Here is a 15,419-nt window from a genome sequence, read left to right on the forward strand (position 1 = left end):
TCCCGCATGCGCCGCCGGCAGGGAAGGGCGGGAGCGGCGGGAGGAGCCCGGGAAGGGGCGTGTGGCGGAGAGACCCCCGTGGCCCCTGCAGCGGCCGGAGCGGGATGCAGCGTGCGCGAAGTCTTTAGGAATTAGTGCTCATTTCATCTCCTTCCCATCCTCCTCGTAGTTATATTTTGGGTGTGCTTTATCACGCACGCCACGTGTCAGTGCAGCAGTGCCTGCGTGTGGTTTATAAATAACTCCGTGTACACTGGGGACACGCTCGCTCAGGGGTGTTTCACTGTCAGGGGCGCGCTGCGGCCTCTCCCGGCCACACTTAAAGATCTGGAGCATTAAATAACATTAAGAATTAACAGATGCCAAAGGAGTCGCATTCCTTTTTCCGTGGGAAGGAGGTCAGCGCCGGCGGCGTGGGTGTCGCAGCAGGTAGAGAAACACATTCCCAGGAAAGGGGAAGAGAGAGGTGCGACGGTCCGGCAGAGGGGCAAAAAGGGGGTGTCTTGCGGGTTATGTTTCGATAATTGTAATCCTGTACTCACTGGTCTCGCTGTTGTGTTGATCTGAAGGTTCATCTTATACAGATTTTGGTAAGCTGTTTATTAGAACCAGGCCAGCTCAGCACTGAACTCATGTTCTGTGTTTTATGTGCTGATGTTGTTGAGGTTGGTTTGGGGGTTTTTTTCAGTTTTTTGGGTTTTTTTCTAATAGCTAAGATTTTGCTCGTGACCTGTGAGCACTGCACGGGACACCTTCTTGATGCATCTCCATAATCTCATCCTGCAGCTTCTCCAGCTATCCCTTCCTGCAGTAATCAAAACTGAGGTTACTGTGAAGCTTCAGCCCTGATGATTGACAAAAAAGCAGTCTAAAGCGACCTGGCACCTAAATGTGAGCTTTCCTAGAAAAGAAAGGAAAGAGGTAGATGTGGGTCCAGCTTGTTCACCTCAGTAGCTGAATGCTGAGACCCAGCAATAAACAATTGCTGAACTGCTGACAAACCCTTCGAGCCTGAGATTGGTTAAAAAAACTTGGAATTGCTGAGAGAGCTTTAGTGGGAAAAGTCTGCTTTTATTTTTCCAATCTGTCTCACTTTAAATTTCTTAGCTGTATTGTTTCCATTTTAGAAACTCCTTAGAAGGGGTTGTTGGTATTATTTTTAAGCTTAATCTCTTTGAAACTGGCTTTTGCTTACTTTATCTGCACTGCTTTGCCTTCGGGGCATTGCTGCCTGTTCTCTCAAGGTGAATACCTGTTTTTCACTGATACTGTTTCCTACAGAAGACTTTTAACAAAAGCCTTGGGTTTTTTCTTGCTTTTGACTTGAGGATCCATGCATAATCTCTGGCAGTGCATACATGTTGCTCTATTTAGTTTGAAAGTGAATGTACATTACTAAGATTTACAGAGTATTTGATTCTCATATAAAAACAAAATGCTTTTCAGATGCTGTGTTTGGATACAGAACATTCCTGTAATGCCACTGAGGAGAATCAAGCAGTTTGTTAGCATGGATGTAGGGAATCATCTTAAAAACATTACATACCTCTTAACTCTTCTAGGGAGGGAAAGGAAGAAAATTTACACTTTTTAGCCTTCAGGGGAATTTTATATAAACAAAGTGTAATTACTCACCTTGAAATTTATCCAGGAAGTTAGAATTAACCACCTTCCTCTCACAAAAAATATGTAATAAAAAATGGTAATATACAACAACCATGAGTTTCAATTTAAAAGTGCGAGACCATGAATGAAAAGCCATTATTTCATGTGTGCTGTTGCTTATTATTCCTAATTCCCTTCTCTGGCGATTGTGTTGCCATTCTGTGCTCACCTCAGGCACTCTTCTAGACCCAGAGGCAACACAAGTGTTTTTTGATTCACCTGGAGATTCTGCTGGGAAATTTAAAGAGTCCTGTCCCTGTTCGTGGGTTCATGTGCAACAGCACCAACATATATGCATGTGAGCAAATGCCCACGAAGACTTACTTTCAAAACAACAATATTTTCGAAATACAGAAATACCCAATCTGTAATTCAGCTGGTTAACTATTCAGAATTTGCATTTCTGTCCATATTCCCGTAGAAAATGCAGCACTAATCCTGTGTTTTAACTTCAAATGTCGGTAGAAGTATCAGCTCTACTTATGTGCTGCCTGGAAACTCCGGCTTGGGTATTTCGACAGGTGAATGACACGATCCAGCAAAGACATGGCGATATCATGTCAGATCTCGGTAGGGCTATAAAAGTCTGTCTCTAGTTCACCCGAATGACCACGTCCCGAATGACACAGCCGGTCCGTGCTCCAGGCGCATGGAATGCCGCAGGTGGCGGGCAGCCCGCAGCGTACCGGGAGCGGAGAGGCGCCCGCTGCTCCCCTGCCCGCCCGCGGCCATGGCCGTGCAGCACGGCCTTTTAAGGGAGAACAATCTATTCTGCCTGTGTCTTCCTCACTAAATAGGGTGTTGCGGACAGGGACGCGCTCGCTAACTGGACTTTTGCTTCTCCTTGCAGTGCCTGATGAGGAAAATCCCCCTGCTCCCACGGCGTATTGCCGTTTCGGCTCCAGATAATATTTTCTGTGCATAATAACTAACGCAGCCTGAGGGAACCTTGTCGGCACGGCGTGAATTCGTCCACCTTTAATCAGCGTTCAGGCCGGAGAGCGGCTTCCCACCCCTGTGCCTGGGTTGGTGCTGCCGCTCGGGAATGGTGCGCTCTCGCCGCAGCTCAGCCAGCACTCCATCAGATTGTTTGGGAAGTCAGCGGGGCTGCCGGGTACCAGGATAAAGTTCTTGGAAAGGCGTCATTGCAAGAGGAGTGAGTACTGCACTGTGTGCTGCACGGAGGCTGCGGGGTTTGTTCGGTAACTGCGGGATCGGGGGAGCACCGAGTAATCTTGTAAGCATAATTTACTGCCCTGTATTCTTAAATTACTTCTGAATTTCACCTGAATCACTTTCACCTTCTTCATTGCTGTAGAATTATGAGTGGACTTAAAATCTTCCGATATTCAGCCTCTTCTTCAGCAGCCTTGCCTCTCACTCAGGCAAAACTCTTCCAAAAAATATCAGGCTGATTTGTTGTTTTTCCTTCACAGCTGACAGTACACACGGGAACCACAGTTACAGCCAGTCACTGATTCCTTTCCTGCTTGAGTGCCATAAAACATTTTCAGAAATGGAAGGAGAAAAAGGGCAAAGTGCTAAAGCTACCAGTGCAGTCGGTGACCTGAGGAAAAGTTGGCAGACCTGGGCAGAGGATCACATTGAGTATCAGAGGAAGAATCCGTTCAGCAGCAATGACAGGCTTGCGTCCAAACCTGCGCATACTCACAGAGGAGATCCTACCTACGGGAGACCCCCTGAAGGCTCTCGGACAGAGCAGAGAGGGAGAGATGCTCACTCACACGTGGGTAGGGAAGTAGAAGAGCTGTGCTTGATCATCAGAAGAACTGGAAAGGTGGGAGAAGATGGACACGTGAGAGTGACATTCGGGCAGCTGTTTGAAACATACGTGACTATTTCCAATAAAGTAGTGGGAATCTTGTTAAGAGCCAGAAAGCACGGTCTGGTTCATTTTGAAGGTGAAATGCTTTGGCAAGGAAAAGATGATGATGTGGTCATCACTTTACTACAATAAGGCTTTGTCCTGGAATGAACTTTGCTGCATGGTTCCATTTGGAAAAACATAACTAGATACCATCTTCACAGGTTTTGGTATTTCAACTCAGCTACCTACTGGGACACAAGCAGGAGAGGAAATGGGCAAGAAGGATATTTTTGTAAAAATGGTAGAGATTTGGACGGAAATTGCAGATTATGAGCTACTCCATCACGCTGACATTGGATTGTCCTTATTATCATCTACTAGCAAGTATATGAGAGTTCTTCAAATAATTGTGCTGGCCTACTGCTTTTAGGTTACTGAAAGTATAAATTACTAACTGGCTATCCTACACCACTGATTCCTGCCAGTTGTGAAATACTGCGTGGGAGAATGGGATTTGTAAAACGTGGAATTGAAAACTCTTGTGGGAATTCATATACTTCTTCAAACAAGAGCCTGGTATATAGCAAAATTTTAGGTTCAATCTCACATTGTTAAACTGAAAAAATGAAGTTATTTTCATGAAGTAGATTGAAATTCCCAAACTTACAAAAATATCACAGCAAGGATACTTGATGGTTCCTAAATTAGTTGCATCTTGCTTGGATTTTGGACAGCTGCACTGGTTCTGGTATTTAATAGTCTAATCTTACAGTCATATCTTCTCCAAACCTTCTGTGTCTCTTGTTCTTTTTGTTTTCTATCTCACACCATTTTTTTCCTGTTCTTCTAATGCTTCAGAAGAAGTCCGCAAAGCTCTACAGCATTTTCGGTGAATTCAGCTTTACCCCTTCAGAGAAGATAGGGTGCCACAATGTAAAGATGCAAAAAAATCAGCAGAAACTCTGTATTGGGGCATCTGTGCATTCATAAGGAAAAAAAAAGGCTCTTCTTTCACCAAAATGTAGCAATGTTTTTTACAAGAGGAGAGATACTGTAGTGCCAAATGCATAAATGAAAGTATAGCAGCAGTCCCATACCTCATTTACCTGCTTTCAGAGCACAGTTGTGAGCTCTTCAGAAAGAAAAATAAAGGATTGGTTATGTAACATAGTTGTAATAGTGCTATGAAAAATGATCAGGAGCTGTATTTACAATAGTTCCCACCAATAAAACTATATAATTAGAAATCTAAAGTTACATTTTTTAGCAGTGCAAATAGAAACTTCTGTGTGGTTTTAACTGCACTACTTGATGGGTCTTTAAACTAAGATATTGTTCTTGCATCAAAAGAATATTAAAATTTAATATAAATTAGGAACTTGATAAAAGTGATGTGTAATTTTATGCTATTTATATAAAAGAACTTCTGTTGCAAAAAGCCTAAAAGAATTGGGTTTTGTTTTGATGTTTTCATCCAGTGGGGATTTGCACCAAACTGAGTCTTTGGCTGAGGATTTCATTATTTTCCTCCCTCCTTTTTTCTTTTTCTGGTGAAAGGACAATGAAAAGAGAGGAAAAAAAAAGGGAATAAAATAATGTGCTGAAATAAGTATATCTGGGGAACAGGGCAGTCAGATGCAGGTAGAGAATGGATTTTAATCACCACATAAATTTACCACATTGGAAAAGGGGGAATATGTGCTGCACCAGGCACTGTTGGTGTGCTCCCTTTGCTTTCAAACCTACTGCTTCTTTCTAAACAGATCTACACCTTGCAGCTGAAAAAGAAGTAGATGTAGTTTGTTATCTTAACATACTTAAAATGTTCTTTTTGAAAAAGCATTTCTTGCCAAATGACATGAGCACAACCTCATTTTTCAGCTCCTATTAGAGGAAGTCTTTACATGCATTCAGATTTCAACGCAAATTTTTAAACTTTTTATAGTGCAGCTGTGGAATGAGTTTTGTTTAATTCTAACAATTCTGAAATCCACTCAGTTCTCCTGTAGTGTTAGTTCACAACTTGCAGGAAGCAGCATCAGGCACATCAAGTGTCACCAGCTGACTAATCAGATGCCACTGTAAGGAAAAATAATACATTGCTGGACATGGTACAAATAATTCATTGCAAGACACACATGTGAGGCAGTATGTAGCCTGAGCACTGTAAGATGCAAGTCCAGCTCACATAAATTTGCTACATTTTAATTAAGGCTGGCTCAAATAGTTGAATATCAGCAATCTAGGCTGTCACTGCCATTTAAGTGGTAGATGCTTGAGCACATCTACAAGCACTTTTTAAGTACACCTCTGATCAAAACAGAAGCAGAGCAAACCCTTAATGACATGGTCTTACCTACTTTGTAAGCAACTAAAAAAAGTTTGCTCTATTATTATATTTTTAATAGAACCAAGGATTACTACATAACAAAACTGTTATTTATAGAGGGATTTTTTTAAACAATTACAGAGCCAACCTGCCAGCTTTAGATGAGCATTCTGGAAAACGTGACTGAAATCTTTCTGTGTGCCCATGCAATGATTATAAACACTGAGCTGCCAAACTGGCTCAGCACACAGGTTGACAAATCCAGTCTTGTGCTTCCAGCAATAGCATTTCAAAAAAAGACTAAAAGATAGATAATAGAACTAGTCAGCTTGCCCACTGGTACACTCTAGAATGAAAAGTTACTTCTGAAGCCTGTATCGTCATGAATGCATTATATCTAATGCACATGACTCAGTTCAGCTACAAGTTTTACAAAATTATGCTTCATCTGTGATTAGATAAACATCTACAGATGAAATAGGAATTTAAACTTTTCAACATGCAACTTGGGTTTTTTTCAGCAGGCTCCCGTTAGAGTAAATGGAACAGAATTTATTAAATTGTTTTTGCAAAAATTGTAGCATGTAAGGGGTTTTAGTATTACAGATTATTTGGAGTAGCAAGTAAACCCCAACCTTTTTAAAAGGTGTTCTTGCCCTAATAAGCATCTTTTAGCTGTTTAAATCTCTCCTAAACTTCACTTTGTGACAGATTACCTCAGTGGTCTTTGCCCTCCTTCCATTTGAAGTCTGTAAATTCTGCATCTGTTTTGGACTGTATATCATATACAGATTATCTGTGGGTTTTTTTTTGTCAAACACTGAAGGCACTGTCACCATTTCAATAAATGTTGCACATTGGTTTGAAATGACAAGAGTTTTTATGCAGCATTTAATTGTTTACAAGTTTCTCAAATTTCAAATACAATTTTCACTGGTTTGCTCTCATTCTACTTTTATTTACAACTCACACTTAAAAAGACTTTGGAATAGTCTGAGGCGTTATTACCAATTTAAGCACAATTTCTTTTAACAGCATGTTATGTGTATCTGCTTCATCCTTTCAGCATAAAAGCATTATTCCCTGGGTTCGTGTTAGGTTGGGAGTTTATGTAAGACAATTGAGCAAAACAGTACAAATAAAGCTTTGTCATTCCTAAACATGAGGTCAAAAAAGCAGCTTTTCTCAAGACTGCTAATACTGGATCAAAGAACAGAGCCAGCAGCAGTGGCTAAAAAACTTTCCTTTGCTTCTTCAGGCTCTTTGGAGGGTAAGAGCTGCTGAGTTCATGCTCCTTATTGATCTTTACTCCTTAGAGAGCTCTACAGATGAATTTGGAAGTTTTAAAATTTCTAAAAGCTTCTATAGAAGACAGTGACAAAGTTAATAGGATCTGCCCACTGTCTCTTCCAGGGGCTAGCCAGTAATTCAGTAGCAGAGTGGAAGTATTAGGTTAGGTTTTTCAGAAAGTATTTCTTCACCTAATTAAAACAATTATCTTCAGAGTCCAAGAATGCTTGTCAATGCAGAAGGAAAACAGAACACAGCTCTGTGCTGAAAAACACTAATGAGAGGCTGAGAATTCCTCTCAGTAATTAGTGTGCCTCTGTTTAATGCTTTGTTGTTTCAGCTGTTCAGATGTCTGCTGTTGCTCTCAGGGAACACAGGATATTCCCATCTTTCTCATCAGCAAAACTCTGGAAGTGACATTATACCCAGATTTTTACCTTTTCAGTCTTGTCATTAGTGGGGTCATTCTCCAAAATTAAGACATAAAAGTTGGCCTTTGTGCTTTCATATACATTTGGCAACATAGAGAGTCTGGCTGGGATGGAGTAACTTCCTTCAGAGCATCCCAGGTTTGGGTGTGACTGGAAGTGCTGGTAACACAGCACTGGTTCTGGTTGATTGCTGAGCAGTGCATGGACAATGTCAGGGCCTTCTTTCTCCTGCTCTGCCCCCCACCCCCCCCCCCAGTGGGCAAAAAGCTTGAAGAGAGCACAACCTGCACACCTGACACAGACTGGCCAGCAGAGATATTCCATGACATATAATGTCTGGAAAAAAAGCTGAAGAGAGGCCTATTTTTTGGGGTGTGGGGGCTGTTGCTATTGGCCAGCCTATGGGAGGTCATGAGTGATTACCTTTGCTTTTTTTCTTCCACTTTCCTTCACATATTAAACTATCTCAACCCATGAATTTTTTTCATTTTGTTCTTTCTGTTCTCCCACCCCACTGGGTTAAGGGATGAAGAGTGAGCAAAGAGCTATCTAGAGTCAACCCTCAGAGTCAGCTATTCCATTGCACTGGAAAATCATCCCAAGATTAGCATTTATTAATCCTTTTTGACAACAGTTCATGTTGATATTTTAAATATTACATGTCACACAGTTCAGTACAGTTACATAAATTAATTGCAGATTAGAACACATACATATTAACTCTTGAAAGTCCTTAATGTACAAGTATTTAACTAAGTCAGGAGCCAGCTGAAACCTCTTCATCTATTGCACAGTCAAAGTTCGGTGGCTTTAAGTCACACTTTTCCTACCAAATGTAATAAATTAAAACCCTAAAGGGCTGCAAATAACATGCAAGTGCCCACTAATACATATAACAAGACATTAGGAAGAAGATCTTACAGACAGAGATGTGTAAACTCTGCCAGGTAGAAAATGCAGTTCTTCTAAAGGGTGTGGACTCCCTGAAGTACTGCAAGAATATTACAACACATTGTATCACTAAGGCAACAGGTGCTGGATCCATGGAAAACACAGACTATTATGTTCAGGCAAGTTTGCAGGTGCAACAGATGCTCTCACCTCAGCTGCATCTGAATGCATCAGGCAAGGGGCATTTGGTTAGCTCGGCACCAAGACAAGCTCTGTGAACAGAGAAAATCCACCCCGTGTGTTCTGGAGTTTTAACTTGCCAAACAGTCTGCCTTATTATGGTACTGAAAAACAAGTGCTAGCATTCCTGATCAGACTCATGCAGCAAAGGCAAGTGTTCAACAGGTTCCTTAAGCAACTTGGCATGTTCCAATTTTGGGCTGAGTCCCTGCTATCCCAAAGTCAAATCACATTGCACTTATGTAAGTCTGCCACACACACACTGCATTTCAGACTGGCTTCTCTTATGACTTCATTTAGAATCCAAATTTGGCCAAGGAGGCATTAGTAATCTGCAAGGGACTTGCAGTGAAAATAAGACTAGAAAATCTGGACTTTTCTATCTACTGCCATGTAGAAGAGCAGTATATTAAATCCATTCTTTTGAACTCTTCACATTCTTTGTAAACATACAGTAATTTCAAATATTGTGCACATAAGAGGGAAAAAAATCATTAGGTCTCTTTACACATAAACTATATTCTATGTTATACAGCATTGGGCACATATTGTATTCATGTTTACTGTGTCACTGTGATGCAAACAAGTCAGGTAACACTGAAGTAGTTTTGCACCAGAAAGTCAGTACTGTACTTTCAGCAATGAACCTTCTCATCACTAGGCATAAGTAGCATATCATACAAATGCAGGTGGGAACAAATACTTGAAATGTTACCTGCAACCCCAGAACAATGCATCTTGAAAATGAAAGCTTGATTCCGCAGCAAATCCTCCCTTTGGTTACCATTTGTATGCTGTTAGTTGTAACTCACTGCCTTGGTTGCAATACATTCTGCTGCTACACTTTGCCTTTTAATAGGAAGAGTTCTCTGCCTGTATGCATGTGTGTGTATTATGTATGGATCTACACAAATTAAATTAAAATTTTAACTAAAATACATTGCACTATTGCCAGGGAAGTATACAGACTGACATATCCAAATGGAAGAATTAGGTTAGCAGCTACAAATTCTGTGTGTATTTCCTCATAAGGAACTAAAGCTTTTTTTATCCTGGGATATTATTGGCAACATCAAACTGTGCAACCTTAAATCAGAGCTCAAAGACCAAACTGGCTGACAACACAAGCTTTCAGCTGGCAGCATTTTCAGTCTGCAGTCTCTCGATCAGTTGTTCAGCCTATGAAAGAGAGAAAGCAATGCATTACAAAAATGAAGGCACACATAACTACACTGTGGGCCTTAATTTAATGAAAATTCCATTTCAAAAATAGTGACACTAACAGAGCATTTGCTTTTCACTTTTACAGATTAAATGTACAGGAGAAGCAGAATACAACAATTCCTTTCAACAGCAGACTCACGGTTTCCACCAAACACTCATGAGGCCATCAGAAGAGGAAACATAACCTGTGGAGGTCAGAGGAGGCTTGAGCAAATGAACAGCAGATCTGTTAAAGCATTGTGACTGCAGAGACCTCAGAAGACAGCAGTGCTTGGAGCAACCCAGTGGTGAGAGCTGGGATTCTCTGTGAGCCACTCCAGAACTGTGTGTTGTGACCTCTCATCACCCACCCAGCTGCACCACCAGCCACAAACTGCTGAGGGACAGAGGGTGTTCAAGGGTGTGGCTCCTGTCACAAACTACCACCTCGTCCTTTGGTCACATCACTGCACCAACACAGACTTTTATCATCATACATGCTATTTATGCATCATGGGCAGAACTGGGGCAGCTGTACTTTGTACACATAACAGCACCAGCTCACAGAGCCCTCAGGAAGGCTCAGGGCAGGAGGAGTTTGTCAACAAGCAGGCCACATTGGGCACGTGGAGGCCAACAGGGGCACTTCTGAAACTGATCAGTTTACTGTCAGCCTTTGCTTTTTTTGCCAGTCCTACTGAATTAATCTTTTAATTTGATCTAGTGCTTGAGGCTTTATTAAAATCTCCAAAGGAACTATATTAAGGTGAAAAGCTCAAGTTTTTTAAATGCAGATGATAAAAATGCAATCAGATATTTCAGGTAGGAGCAACTCAACAGAGTTCAGTAATTACTGCAGTTAATTTAAAAATAAAGCTACATAAAGTATGCAGCAACTGAAAATTATATTATCTGAATCCTGTTTTGCATTCTTAAACAAGTACCACATTCAGGACACTATAATGTGAAAAAAAAAAAACAAACCAGAACCACCACCAACCCAAGAACATTTTCCAACCTGACAGCAGGGCAGCAGGGCAAAATACCAAAGTACATCCATACTGGATAACTAGACTTGGTAGGGATCTGCCTGAACTAATCCAAGATAATAAGCAGTAAAACTACACAGCTATATGTACTTCAGGGACAAATATTTCTAAGATGCTCAATAACACAGCAGACACATCTGCTTCTTTTGAGTTAGGAGTGAATTTCAGCAAGGTCCCACCATAAAGAAGCTGTGTTTCTTCTCTTTAACTAAGAAGCTGTCTATATTCTTTAGATGAGACAGACCTTTTTCAGCAACTTTGATCTGGGGATGTGCAATGATACTAGGGTGCTACAGTTACCTTGCAAGGACAGGTGCTTTGCTGCATCAAAGCAATGAGAGTGAGGTTTAGGTCTCTAGAGAGAGATTTTGTAAGTGCTTCAGTCAGTGTCAGTTCAGTCTCACTGCTAATCTCTAATGACATAAATCAGTACCAACAACATTTTTGTAAAGCAGGCACTAGGTTTAGGCTAAAAATGACAAGATGAGAAAAACCACATGAAGCGATAAATGCAGTCATTAGGTGGATTTGTTTTCACCTACACAAGATTAACCACATTATGTGCAAAACAATCCATCACATTTGAATTAGCCCTTTATATTAAAACCCAAATATTTACAAAGTGTCCACAGAAGCACATCACAGAGCCTCAGCCAAGATCCAGAACCATTGTACTGTTTGCTGTTAGTTATTAGCACTCCAGTGTTGTCATCTTATCGCAAAAGTTCCATACCTTCTTGGTGATTTCTCATGGGCATCTCCTCACAGCAGTGACTCCTTCATAGCACAGCCAACAACCTCCAGCTCCCTTCTCGACTAGCTAACCCACTCTTTTATAGCACTCATCCTCATTGGACACAGCTGTGGCCTGTTAAGGGCAGGCCTGCTCCTAATCTTTGATAATTAGCACAGCTGCAACTTGTCAGGGGTGAGATTGCCTTCTGCACTATCTTTATTTTTTTACATTCTATCCCCCCATACTCTGTTCCTTAATGTTTATAAGCATAAACATTAAAGTTCTTAACCATTATTTTTTCTCAGTTAATACAAAATATACATAACTGAGAATTAAAGCAACCACAAAAATAATTGGTCAGAGAATTTCTGGACACAGTTATAAGGTTAGAAAGACATGGCTCACAACTGAAAACCTATGGCAAAGCTCACCTGCCTTACACTTACCGTGATAAACCAGTAGGAATTGATTCTGTAGTAGATCCTGGATAAGAACCCCAGCTGGCTGGCTGGGGCCAGGACGTGCAGATGCAAGTGGGCTATGGAGCAGAACGGTGGCCAGTGAAAACCCATTCTTCAGAAAAGGAAAAGAAGTACAAGATAGTGGTGATGTTAATTCAGGAAGAAGTTAATTCAGGAGCAAATTCATTGCAGTTATTTACCTGCAATTCATTGCAGGTTATTTACCATAATCCACAGAACTAACAACTCATTGCATTTTTGATGTACATAGAAACAAGAACAAAAACATGTCCTTTCATTATACCACAAAAAGCTCTTCAAAAGTTCATTCATCTTCTCCTTCACATCTCTGTATTTAAGACACATTTTTAAAAGGAGTTAAAAGAAAAACTATCTTAAATGTATCCTACCTAGTTTTCAGCTGGAAAGCCAACTATCAATTTTCATCATGAAGAGCCAGCTCCCTGTTTCTCTACAGTGCTCAAATTATGTTACAGTTTATTTCAGCTATCAAGGGCCTTAAACTGAAGGGTCCAATACCAAAATCCAGTGAATTCTGGTATGACTGAAACACAATGTGGTGTCCTGCTTCAATAGCCAAGTTTACCTCTCTTCTGGCATCTTGGATTTAGAACATATTTGCAGCACATAAGGAAAGAGCAGCCTCTTTGGTAAGTTGTTTGAAGTCCCTTCCCTGCTCCAAGATGTGTTCAAGAAAGAATCTCAGAGCTGGAACCCAATTTGTTTTGCCAGAACTTTATCAGAAAAAAAGTTTATATCCAGTGCCAGCAGATTTTAATTGAGATTTTATGCAATAAGTTAAATGTAGACTCGATTTCTTCCATAAATCACAGTACAGGTTCTGCCACCATCTCTAAAGTAACATTCTGAAAAGTAAAGAAGACACTTAATAGATGGAAGGTATTTATTACATACCTTACATCATTCAAGTCACTAAAATTATTCTTCTGGAGAACAGCTTTTCCCACTTCCATCATTCTCTTCACTATTAAAACACAAATAAATTTCATTTTAGAAAGGTATTCTTCAGAATATTAACTTCAACAGACTAACCTACATTGAGATCACAGACATGGGTTTTTCAAATATAAACACTGTAACTACTCCTAGTCAAAGAAAAGACAATCAAGTAAGTGTGTGCAATGATTTACTTGAAAACTGCCACTGATACCAACTTCCACACCTGCAATGCTTTCCAGTGTGATATTATTATAAGAACTTTGGCCAAAGCCATGCTATCACCACACCCTTATTAAAAAATCCAACAAGTACTGATTGGTCAGAATGATGACTTTACACTAATTCCAGTGTTGTATCTCTGCACAGCTACAGGACTTTGATCTCCAGAACCTGTGAAGTCTGGAGTACATTTCAGACAATACATAAATTTAATTAAATTGTCAGTACTTCTTATTACTAGCACAGTTTCATTATCTCTGAACAATGTAGTAACCCCAATAAAAAAAAATCAAGGCAGAAGTTAGAGGAATTACTTTGAAGCCAAACATATACAGAAGTTTTTTTTTTTCTCTGGAGAAAACCACCCTATGTTTACAAGAGAAATACAGCAATGCAAGATTTGCAAAATGCAATTATAACTCTTTTCTTGCATCATCTGTAAATTTCCCTACAGTGGAATTTCTTCATGGCCGCAGTTTCTTCTGTTACTCAACACACTTAGCTAGCCATATCTTGTGAAACAAATTCCAGGACAATGTCCTCTTAAGGGAAAAAAAACCAAAAACAAAATAAGCCTAGCAACAATAAATAATGGCTTCAACATTTCAGAATTTTATTTTTTCAAATTTTTTTGAAGTTAATTGAAACAGCATCTCCCTTTTTCATCTGTCATTCCCTTTTTTCCTGACAAATAATGCAGCACTTATCTGAAAGTATAACCTGAATCCAACCCCACCAAAATCTCCAACCTCCTAATCTGTGTTTGTAAAATACAGAATACACATTATAAAATTCTTCTGTAAGCTTTTAGAATTGCATATGCATATCTAAGAAAATGCAATGAAGCAGCACATAAATGCTTTAAAAATAAAGCTGTACTTCCAACGAAGTGCAGAAGCATCTATACTCCATGCAAACTGCAATGTTTTTCCAGAACTGCACAAAAAAAGTGCCATTCTAGACCAGCACATAGAAGTTCCCAGAAAGTCCCTATCTACACTCACTCACATCAGCTATTTCCACGTTTACAAATGGTGTCCAAAGTTGTAATTTACTTGACAACCCCCTATTTCAGGCTGTGAAAAACGATTTTCCTTGAGGTTAAGCACACACTTGCAGCCTTACCTAGAGGTATGTGCTCTGTCTTCAGTGTTTTGCAGTTTCCCATGTGCTTCACGGGCACCACCAGGTAGTGGTGGGGGGCACCAGGTTTTATATCTCTAAAGCAAACAAGGTCTTCATCCTAGAAAAGGATGCAAACGTTTTAAAATGGATTAGGACGAGGATACTGGCACAGAGTAGGTAACAATGTCTATACCCCCCATATGGATGCGATACGAAATGTCATCGTTGACGCGACCAGCAACAAAAGTTGAGGGTATTTCGGAGGCAGCCTCCAGGCACGGTGCGCGTCCGCTGCTGACCTTCGGCAGTCAGCCTTGCTCGGCGCCAGCTTTGAGGCTGCCGGCTGCTGGGCCAGCACTTTCGGAAGGCTCTAAGGTGCTTTCCGTGCCAGCGATGTTTCTCCCGCATTGCCCGTGCCGGCGCCGAGGGCCCTCAGAGCCGCCGCGCCCCGCCCAGCCCGAGCCGCGACCCCGGGGCCGACCCGTGAGGGAGCGGGCAAGGAGGGCGGGGAAGGAGGCGCCTCACGCACCTCGCAGGGGAGCAGCGCCGTGCCCGGCTCCTCCCGGCGGGCGATCCTGCAGAACACGCACTTCCCGTCGTAGCCATCGCCGCCGCCATTCCCGGCTTCGCTACCCTCAGCAGCGGCGGCGGCACCCGCAGGCCTCAGGCCCGGCCATGGCCGCGCTCCCGGTCCCGGTCCCGCTGCCGGCCTCTCCCGCTGCCGGTGCTGGCGCTCCGCCCGCCGAAGGAGGAGCGCCCGGGCCCGGGAATCCCGCTGGCACCGCCCGGCTCCGCCCGCCGGGCACACGCGGAGCGGAACTGGGAGTCCCCGTGAGGTTTTCACAACAAAACGAAACCAAAAGACCAAGCAACCAACAACAACAAAAAAAGATAGGGGAATAAAACCACGTGAATGCACTCTTAAAAGTCGAATTGCTGCAGGGGGAAAAAAAATCAAGCACGCAAGAGGA

General features: G+C 41.6%; 1 protein-coding gene and 1 long non-coding RNA gene across 2 annotated transcripts; one reads left to right on the plus strand and one right to left on the minus strand.

Moving 5' to 3' along the window:
- The first annotated feature begins 61 nt into the window (after nucleotides 1-61).
- Nucleotides 62-6,696, plus strand: LOC118700155 (uncharacterized). The gene is made up of 3 exons (XR_004982199.1): nucleotides 62-429; nucleotides 2,516-2,821; nucleotides 3,102-6,696. It is a non-coding gene; the product is annotated as an uncharacterized LOC118700155 (long non-coding RNA).
- A 1,440-nt stretch (nucleotides 6,697-8,136) lies between these two features.
- On the minus strand, nucleotides 8,137-15,125 carry HINT3 (histidine triad nucleotide binding protein 3). The gene is given in 6 exon segments (XM_036404513.1): nucleotides 8,137-9,853; nucleotides 12,109-12,235; nucleotides 13,060-13,129; nucleotides 14,449-14,566; nucleotides 14,978-15,106; nucleotides 15,108-15,125. Coding segments are annotated over 6 exon segments (510 nt in total). The 3' UTR covers nucleotides 8,137-9,805.
- Nucleotides 15,126-15,419: the final 294 nt, after the last annotated feature.

Source organism: Molothrus ater, chromosome 3 (assembly GCF_012460135.2).
Source record: "Molothrus ater isolate BHLD 08-10-18 breed brown headed cowbird chromosome 3, BPBGC_Mater_1.1, whole genome shotgun sequence".
NCBI lineage: Eukaryota > Metazoa > Chordata > Aves > Passeriformes > Icteridae > Molothrus > Molothrus ater.